Source organism: Zalophus californianus, chromosome 8 (genome assembly GCF_009762305.2).
Source record: "Zalophus californianus isolate mZalCal1 chromosome 8, mZalCal1.pri.v2, whole genome shotgun sequence".
Classification (NCBI taxonomy): Eukaryota; Metazoa; Chordata; class Mammalia; order Carnivora; family Otariidae; genus Zalophus; species Zalophus californianus.
Window position 1 is genome coordinate 110139971 of NC_045602.1, and position 9633 is coordinate 110149603.

The 9633-nt window shown below is 57.2% G+C and overlaps 1 protein-coding gene and 1 long non-coding RNA gene across 6 annotated transcripts in view; one reads left to right on the top strand and one right to left on the bottom strand.

Moving 5' to 3' along the window:
- Nucleotides 1-7174, top strand: part of SIGLEC1 (sialic acid binding Ig like lectin 1) — a 34034-nt gene extending 26860 nt beyond the window's left edge. Inside the window, exons 15-23 of one of the 5 annotated variants that reach the window (XM_035728913.1) lie at nt 484-735; nt 1048-1317; nt 1411-1662; nt 1976-2278; nt 2901-3161; nt 3884-4186; nt 4453-4555; nt 4939-5008; nt 5717-7174. In XM_035728913.1, the coding sequence (XP_035584806.1) occupies nt 484-735; nt 1048-1317; nt 1411-1662; nt 1976-2278; nt 2901-3161; nt 3884-4186; nt 4453-4555; nt 4939-5008; nt 5717-5824 (1922 nt within the window). In that variant the 3' untranslated portion in view covers nt 5825-7174. Of the gene's footprint in view, nt 1-483; nt 736-1047; nt 1318-1410; nt 1663-1975; nt 2279-2900; nt 3162-3883; nt 4187-4452; nt 4556-4938; nt 5009-5629 lie in introns of all 5 variants that reach the window. The other 4 variants (XM_035728914.1, XM_035728917.1, XM_035728915.1 and 1 more) reach the window with 4 other exon arrangements.
- LOC113937783 lies at nt 3274-9620 on the bottom strand. The gene is made up of 4 exons (XR_004820245.1): nt 9486-9620; nt 4636-4778; nt 4440-4549; nt 3274-3668 (listed from the first exon to the last, which is right to left on the bottom strand). It is a non-coding gene; the product is annotated as an uncharacterized LOC113937783 (long non-coding RNA).
- Nucleotides 9621-9633: the final 13 nt, after the last annotated feature.

The following is a 9633-nucleotide window of genomic DNA, read 5'->3' on the forward strand; positions in this document are numbered from 1 at the left end:
CCTTTAAGAGAAGAGAGGAGGCTGGAGAGGGTTCTGGAAACCTGAGGCACAGGAAGGCAGGCTGAACATAAGGACAGTCTCTGTCCCCAGCCTCCTTTAGGGCAATCGACTCCAGACTTGGCTTTTTTGGAAGAGCCTTTTTTAGAAACAGATGTTTGCCTGGATGTCCAGTGGATAAAGCTAATCAGAAAGGGAGGGGGGCGTTCAAGGAGAAAGCACCACAGGGCAGGGAGGCTTGCATTCTCCCATGTGCCCCCTAGGGTCAGGGAGGGCTCAGGGCACCCAGGGGCCATGCAGAACTCTGCTTGGGACCACCTAAGAGATGGTGAGCTATTTCCCAAGCTTGACCTCGAGCCCCCTGGAGGGGTGGGCCACCTGTGCCTCCCAGAGGCTGAGGGGCTTCCCTCCCTCATGGAGACAAGTGGCTTGCTTTACACAGCTTCACAGTCTCACTGGTGTCCCCGTGCCCGCCTCCCTCCCCAGCTGTGAGCGTGCAGGTGTGGCCCAGGGCCGTCGTGCAGGAGGGGCAGCTGGTGAACTTGACCTGCCTCGTGTGGACTGCCAACCTGACCCAGCTCACCTACACGTGGTACCGGGATGGGCAGCAACGCCCAGGTGCCCACTCCATCCTTCTGCCCAACGTCACAGTCATGGATGCTGCCTCCTACCGCTGTGGGGTGGTGACTCCGGGCCAGGCACCCCACCTCTCCAGACCTGTCACTCTGGATGTCCTCTGTGAGTTTGGTTGGATGCAGGGTGGGGTGAAAAGGAATGACTGCAGCCCACAGGGATCAAGGGCATGGCCAGAGCCCCAGAGATGTCCAACCCAGGAACTCAGTCCCCATCCATCAGATGAAGCCCGGGACAAGGAGCGCTGAGTCAGGGGTCAGAGGGGATAGGTTCTTCCTGGGCAGAGGAGCATGGCCCCAGATTGGACAATGGGGGGGCCCTTGGGATGGGGAGCCAGGGCCCTCCTGGTTTGAATGCCACCTGCCAACTGGCCTCCTGGATGCGGTTTCTGAACCGTTTCCTTTGGTGTCCCTGTAGACGCACCCCGCAGCCTGCGCCTGACCTACCTCCTAGAGAGCCGCGGCGGACGGTTGGCCCAGGTACTGTGCACCGTGGACAGCCGCCCACCCGCCCAGCTGGCCCTCAGCCGCGCTGGCCGCCTCCTGGCCTCCTCGACCACAGCCTCTGTCCCCAACGCTCTGCGCCTGGAGTTGTGGGAGCCCGGGCCCAGGGACGAGGGTCTCTACAGCTGCTCCGCCCACAGTCCTCTGGGCCAGGCCAATGCCTCCGTGGAGCTGCGGCTAGAGGGTGAGGCCGGGCCCGGGGCCAAGCCCAGCAGGGGAGGAGGGAGCGGCTGTGGTATCTGGCTGGGCCTCGCTGACCCTGGTCTCCCTGGGACAGGTGTGCAGGTGACCCTGGCTCCGTCCACCGCTGTGCCCGAGGGGACCCCCGTCACAGTGACCTGTGAAGACCCTGCTGCCCGCCCACCCGTGCTCTATGCCTGGTACCACAATGGCCGTTGGCTGCAGGAGGGGCCAGCCGCCGCCCTCTCGTTCCCAGCGGCCACACGGGCTCATGCGGGTGCCTACTCCTGCCAGGTCCAGGACACCCAGGGCACCCGCAGCTCCCGGCCCACCGCCCTGCAAGTCCACTGTGAGCCGGGGTCCTTGGCTGGGGGTGCCGAGGCTGAGAGCGGGCGGAGGGCACTTCTGGGCCTTCGTGGGGGTGGACGCAGGACTGTAGCGGACCTCAGAATGGGCAGTTGGGAAAAGAAGGACATAGGTGATGAGAAAAGAGACCCTAGAGTCCTGTGAACCCTGCCTGGGGGAATCTGCCCACGAGGTGTCACTTCAAGGAAGTGACCTTTTGTCCAGAGGCTTCAGCCTCCCCAGTGCCAGGCAGGTAGGCCGTGGATGGTCCAGGGGTTCCCAACAAGGCCTCCAACTATGTGCTGTCATGCCCCCAGATGCCCCCCGGGATGTTGTCCTGTCATCGTTTCGGGACTCCAGAGTCAGCTCCGTGGCCGTGGTGCAGTGTACTGTGGACAGCGAGCCACCCGCTGAGCTCGCCCTGTCCCGCGATGGCAAGGTGCTGGCCACCAGCCCTGGGGTCCACGGCCTGGCATCCGGGACAGGCCACGTCCAGGTGGCCCGCAATGCCCTGCGGCTGCAGGTGCAAGACGTACCCTCAGGTGACAAGGACACCTATGTGTGCACGGCCCACAACTTCCTGGGCTCAGTCAGCACCACAGGGCAGCTGCAGGGAGAAGGTGAGTGGGCGAAGGGGGCAGAGAGGAGGCTCGGGCATGGCGGGGCCGTGTTTATATGAGGCGTGGCGCTCCCCCAACAGGGCCTGGTTGACCAGAATGTCTAGCTAGAGCCCTGCCCCATCTCACGGCAGAGGAATAGCTCTCCCTGGAGGCAGGTGCCCAGTCTGAGGAGAAGAAACGGCCTCACCCTTGGAGAAGTCCCTGCAAGGGTGGAGCTGTAGCAGGGTGCCTTGGATGCAGGGGACACAGTACCCCGTCCTCACAGAACCCAGTCTGGAGAGGAGGCACAGACCTGCCCTGGGGAAGCCTGGGGTGGGAAGAGAGACACAACCCTACCTTTAGGGGGCTCAGTGTGAGGGATGAGGTGGAGCCCCACCTTTGGGGGGCCCCTTTGAGAGCAAGACACAGCCCCATCCATCAGAAAGCCTGGTTTGTTAAGAGAGACAAACAGCCCTGTCCCGGAGGTCCTCAGTGCAAGAGATCTCAGTCTTATGGGAGAGACACAATCTCACCTTTGGGTGGCCCAAATCAGAACAGGCCTTCCTGTAATGCACCGAGGCCTCTCAGATGCCCAGATGCCACCCAGAGGCTCCCTGACTGCCTCCTGGTCCTCGGCCTGCAGGTGTGCGTGTGGTGGCCGAGCCGGGGCTGGACGTGGCTGAGGGCGCACCGCTGAACCTGAGCTGTCACCTCGCTGGTGGTCCCGGGCCCATGGGCAACTCCACATTTGCTTGGTTCTGGAATGGCCAGCGACTGCACGTGGAGCCTGGGCCCACCCTTGTCTTTGCCCATGTGACCCGCGCCCAAGCCGGAGCGTACCACTGCCAGGCTGAGCTCCCCAGTGGGGCCACAACTTCTGCTCCAGTCATGCTCCGTGTGCTGTGTGAGTAGGACCCCCCCACCCCGCCCCGCCTCAGTCTGCCCGCATCTCCCCTGCCCACCTCAGGTCCTCCTCTTCTGTCTGCAAAGAGCAAAGACTTCGCAGGGGTGGAGACCTGGGTTGGAGAACTCCCGCTGACTGCTTGTGTGACCTTGTATATCCCTGCCTGGCTTTCCTCATGTGTAAAATATCAGCCCCCTCGCCCTGTGAGGAGTATGGAGAGAGAGTGCACCCGGAGTGCCTGGGTCCCTGCTCCATCCCTGCGCAGTATCAGCCAGCCGTGGCTGCAATAACAAGCCACTCCAAAATATGGAGCTTCAAGCAACAGCCGTTGTATTGCTCACAATTCTGGGGGTCAGCAACTCGGGCTGAGCGGAGCTGGGCAGGTCTTCGGTGGTCTCGCCGCGTGTGGCTGCCGTGGTCCAGTTGCTGAGCTGAAGCTAGATGGCGGAGGGTGGTGGCTGCATCCTCGTGGCTGGCAGCTGGGGCTGGCCTGGGCTTCCCACATGGCTGTGTTTGTAGGAGGGCAGAAGCAGTGAGGCCCCTTGAGGGGGGGCCTCACATAATGTCACTTCTGCTTTCCAGTGGTCAGAGCAAGTCACAGATCAAGGAGTGGAGGGATAGGCTCTATCCCTTAGTGTGGCAGAGTCATCTTGCATGGGCCCGGGAGGGGAGGAATTGGCGCTGGTTTTCTGCAATCATCATGCCCCTCTATGTTCCCACAGACCCTCCCAAGATGCCCACCATGACGGTCTTCGTGGAGCCTGAGGGTGGCATCCAGGGCATCCTGGACTGCCGAGTGGACAGCGAGCCGCTAGCCAGTCTGAGCCTCCACCTCGGCAGTAGGCTGGTGGCCTCTAGCCAGCCCCGCAGGGCTCCTGTAGAGCCACACATCCGTGTCACGGCCACAGCCAATGCCCTGAGGGTGGACATGGAAGAGCTGAGGCCCAGTGACCAGGGCGAATACGTGTGCTTTGCCTCCAATGCCCTGGGCTCTGCGTCTGCTTCTACCTACTTTGGAACCAGAGGTGTGTGTGTGTGTGGTGGGGTCCATCTCCCAGGACCCTCTGTAGAGAGGCCTAGCTCTCCCGTCCAAAGGCTTCCTTCTGAGGTCTTCCCTGAATCCTTTCTGCTGCAGTCAGTTTATCTGACTAGTCTAGACTGGTTGCTTGAAGCGCCGTTGCATGGGAAAGCTTCTGAGATAAAGTGAGGGCCAGAATAGTTTTCATCTTCTGGGGGAGCATCGGAGGCCTGGATCCATAGCTGCCCCCTGAGACTCACCCTTGTATTCCAGCCTTGCACCGCCTGAGTCTGTTCCAGAAGCTACTCTGGGTCCTGGGGCTGCTGATGGGCCTCCTCTTCCTGTTGTTGGGCCTGGGGGCCTGGTTTGCCTGGAGGTGGGTTCAGAGCTGGGGGGGTGGATGGGGTTACCTTGCCCTCCCCCCTTCCCCTCAACATTCCTTCATGTCTCTCTTACCAGATGTATAGGCTCCATACTTGCTAGCCTGACCCTCTTCCTCCCACTGCTCCAAATTTGGGAATTGCTTCTAGAATCACCTTTAAATCCATCTTGCTGTAGTTTTCTTTCTTTATCTGGACCCCATCTGTGTAAAGAGAGGGCTGGGAGGGAAGGAAGACAGATAAGGTCCCCCACTCCCCACAAGGCTCCCACCGCTCTGTTCAGTGAGCAGTCTGGGGCTAAGCACTTGGGGTCGGAGGAGGGAATGGGGGTAGGCAGGGGGAGGAGAGAGACCCTCTGAGTCCACTCTTGTTGTTGCAGGAGGCATTTTTATAAGCTGCGCATGGGTGAGAATTTGGTGGAGATGACTTCTCAGAAGGAGACCATGCAGGTATCCATCTGCCATGTGGGCCCAGGCAGACAGGATGCCCGGCTAACCCACCGTGCGGGGCTGGCGCCTAGAGACCGCTCTCATATATAGGATGGCCCCTGGGACTAGGGGGAGACTGGGGAGAGAATACAGAGAACCAGGGACCCCTGGAAAGACAGGGAAACCACATTCTAAATGGAGCACCCAACAGTCACGTGTTTGCTCGCCGGGCACTTCGGGCATACCGTAGGCCAGCATGATGCTGGCTTCTCTGTGGGAGCTGCTGGTGGGGAGACTGGGGCAGACGTTCTGAACGTAGCAGTTTCACCTCAACTTCCAAGACACATCTTGGAACACAGAACCCCACCTGTGTTTTGGGCTCTCTCTTCCCCACTCCAGAGTCTGCCCATCATCTGGGCAGGGGTGAAAGTCTGTTTTCCCTTCCCTGTGATGTGTCCCCTTCTGCAGATCCTCCAGTGTGTGGGTCAGGGCTCACAGCCTCATTGCCAGCCAGGTACAGGCTCACCAGTCTCCTTGGGACCCCCACCCAAGGCTTGGGGTCTGGGGGACTGCCCTCCAGAGTTTGAGGTCAGGGAATGACAGCTCCCAGAGTCCTCCTTGTAACCAGAATTTTCTCTGCAGGAAGCTCATTGACCCTGATGCAGCCACAGGTGGGACCTCGTCCCATGCTCTGCCCCTGGGCTGACCTGTGACACTGTCTACCCTCAGGAGGAGAAGGTCACCAGAAACTGTGATGACTTGGGCCTCGTGAACAAGGCAGCATTGAATCCCGACCGCCTCTGTGGAAACAACTCTACAACATCTGATTTTCTATGACCTGGTTCCAAACCTCTTGCCAAGTGGAGGTGAACCCTAATTTACCCAGGAGGGTGATGACCCTGGGGCACTCTGAGGAGAAACGAGTCATGGTCATGTTGTCTACTTGTCTTTTCCTTTTCTCCGGATCTGATCTCCCCCTTTATCTTCCAATGGACTGTCCCTCACATCTTTTTCCTCCAAGCCCACCCTGGACTTTTTGGATGGATTAGAAAAGAAGAGGAGCTTCCTATATCCTCACAGGCTGGCAAAAGCACTCTGTAGTAACTGGAATAGAAGTTAGGCTGCTCTAACAAGAGACCAAATACAGTAACTTCAACATGAGGGAATTTTATTTTTCTCTCCCATACTAATCTGGGTATGCTATGGTAGTTTAAGGTGTCAGAATATTGGATCCTTCTATCTTATTTTTCTCCAACCCTGAAATGTTACCTTTTGATTGTGAGGTTCATGGTGGCCCCACTGTGTTCACATTCCCTCCAGCAATAAGAGGAAGTTGAAGGCACACCCATTCCCATTGTGGACACAACCCAGAAGTTGCAGGTCATTTCCACTCACTCCCCATTGACTAGAGTTGAGTCACATGGCCACCTCAAGCTGCAAGGGGTTCTGGGAAATAGAGTTTTTATTCTATTTCCAGGGAATTCCCAACCATGGACTCATCCCTGAGACTTCTGACATTGGTGAGAATGCTGCCAGCCAGCCACAATTTTAGTGCCCATCTCCTGAAGGCCAGGATGTGTCCCTGGTCATTCTGTTCATGGGCTTCCCAGAGGAGGGAGTCCCTCTCACACATTAAGACCGAGGAAATCAAGATGTTCTGGTGTTCCCTAGGGAGAGGGCATGCCAGGCAATGGGGTTGCCTGAACAGGCATTTTATCAGGCCCCTGGGAGAAGAGGGGCCCCCCCATTCCTGTCCCCAGGAAGCATGGAGAGCATCCTTATTTCTGCTTTAGGTACAGCCCTCTCCGTGTTCAAGTGGGCTCACTCGGTCTTGTGTGCCAGGGGCTGTTAAGCGGAATGAGGCTCACAAAGAAGGAATGACTTGCTCCCATGATGTCAGTGCCTGAGAGGAGGCAGTTCTTTGGCGGGCTAGTGCCTCCCCTCACAGCCTGGTGGCAGATGGTAGGAGGTGCAAAGAGCCTGCATGGAATTTGGGTTGAGAAACCTGGAAGGTAGTGGGGAATTGTTATAGGGGCTAACAGCTTGGGAAGAAATTGGAGGCCGAGTAAGCTCCATGTAACTGCAGCCGGGGGCTTCCTGGCCCCAGGTCCCATTCCTCGTAGTGCCTGATTGCCAGACTCTTCCTGGGAGCCTGTCTGGCATGTCTGCCCAATAAACATCCACCCTGTGACGTAACTGGAATGAGTCTCTTTCTTGCAACCCAAATGGCTGCACTGGAACACAGAAGATCTAACTGTGAATGCAGCTCATTCTGGGAGACTGCCTGCTGGAGGTGGTCAGCAAGTGCAAATTACATGACATTTGCCACAAACTACCTATGCTCAGGAGATGTGTGTTCTTTCCTGCATGGCTGGACTGGACCGGCCAAGGAACCTCCAGGAATGCAACCCCGCTAGCTTACAAGTAGTTAATCAGCACTACCCTAAGGATATTATTACCGGATGTACCTAATGAAACCTCTACCATAAAGAACAAATATACTTTTCAGATTCCAAGTCTCTTGAGATGAAAAAGACCTCCCAGGGGACCAGACAAAATGGCACCAGGGCGCCTGCTAACACGACCTCCTGGGCCTCCAGTCAATGACACCCACCTTCTCAGGACAGCCCTGCCCCAAATTTTGCCCTTAGAAACCTTCACTTGCAAGCCATTGGGGAGTTTGGGACTTTGGAGCCTTAGTTTCCCATTCTCCTGGGTGGTGCCATACCAGTAAATAGCTTATCTTTCTTCACTGCAAAAGCTCAGTGTCAGTTTTATTGGCCTGCTACCCATAGGGTGGACAAACTCTCCTACCTGGTTTGGCTACAGAATGTTGTATCTGGATTATGGTGGTGATTACAAAGGCGTATGAATTTATCAAATTCATCTAAGTGGATACTTAGAACAGGTACCCTTTATTTTTTTAAAGGATCTTATTTATCTATTTATTTATTTATTTACTTATTTTTAAGATTTTATTTATTTATTTGACAGAGAGAGACACAGCGAGAGAGGGAACACAAGCAGGGGGAGTGGGAGAGGGAGAAGCAGGCTCCCCGTGGAGCAGGGAGCCCGATGTGGGGCTCGATCCCAGGACCCCGGGATCATGACCTGAGCCGAAAGCAGCCGCTTTAACGACTGAGCCACCCAGGCAGCCCCTAAAGGATCTTATTTATTTATTTGAGATAGAGCAAGAGAGATAGTACGAGCAGGGAGGAGAGGCAGAGGGAGAGGGAGAAGCAGGCTCTCCATCGAGGAAGCCCCACCCAGGGCTGGATCCCAGGAACCCCCGAGTAGCCACCCAAGCGCCCCCAGGTGCACTTTATTGTATGTAAATTTATATCTTAATAAAGTTAACTTAAAAACCTGAAGTAATAATAATAGGATAATAGTAATAACCATAAGACCACTCAATGCACTGATATGAAGGATCTCCAAAGTGTAGTAAGTGGGGGAAAAAAGTGCAGAGAAATGTTAATCAGAGGAAAAAATAGGTCTGTATTGTCTTGGGTGTGCATAAAATAATCGAAAACCTACACAAGAAGCTAAGGATGGTGGTTTGGAGTTGCTTGGGGAATGTGGGTTGAGAGGAGGGACAGAAAAGGGAGGGATGATCCCTTAACATCTTAAACTTTTGATGTTTGAATCAGACCAACATAGATTTCTCTCGCTGCTGGAACTCTTCCAAAGGGAACCTTCGCATTTGTTCTCAAAAACAAATAGATTTGCTTAAAAGCTAACATCCCTTGTGGGGCACCTGGGTGGCTCAGTCCGTTGAGCGACTGACTCTTGGTTTCAAGTCAGGTCATGATGTCTGGTAGTGAGACTGAGCCCAGGCTCCCCGCTCAGCCGGGAGTCCGCTTGAGATTCGCTCTCCCTCCTCTTCTGAATCCCCTCCCCAAACAAACAAACAAACAAACAGACAAATAAAATCTTTAAAAAAAAGTTAACATCTCTCACTATCAGAATACCGAGTACTCGCTCTCCGAATTTACTCAGTACACAAACCTTTAAAAAAAGAAACAGATGTTGCCAAAGCACAAAGCAGAAAGAATCCCCCACGTCTGGAGTCTGTGGCTTTGTGCAATTGTTCCCTCTGGCCACCACCAGGGACAGGGCTGCCCCGCCCCCACCCGGGCGCCCGCGCGGCCGCCACACGGGCTGGCGGCCACCGCGCGGCGGCCCTGGCGAGCTCCGGGCCGCACCTGCTCCTCGCGGGCGCCCGCCTCCCTCCTCCTAAGCCCACTTCCGCCGGGTTCGGGCCAGGGCCCCCCTCTGGGCAGGCTTGGGGAGCAGGCGGGGACAGAGGTCCGCCCAGGGGACGGAGGCAGCGGCGGGGGGCGCTCCCTGCGCAGACCCAAGCCGCAGCAGGCGGCCCCCAGCCCTGGCCTCTCCCCCACGCACCCCCAGTGGCCCTCACAAGCCCTTCCGAGGGGCCCCGCCCCATCCCCTCTCCACCCCCGCTCCGCCCCCGCGGGGAGAGGGCGCGGGGACCTACCCGGCGGCTGGCGGAGCCCCGAGGGGCCGCACGGATTCCGCCGGCCCTGCTCCTGCGCTTAGACGGCCGCTCCGGCTCCCCCTCCCCGAGGGCGCGCGGGGTCGGGCAGAAGGGCCGTGGGGGCCCCGTGCGGGGTGGCGCGGGAGGG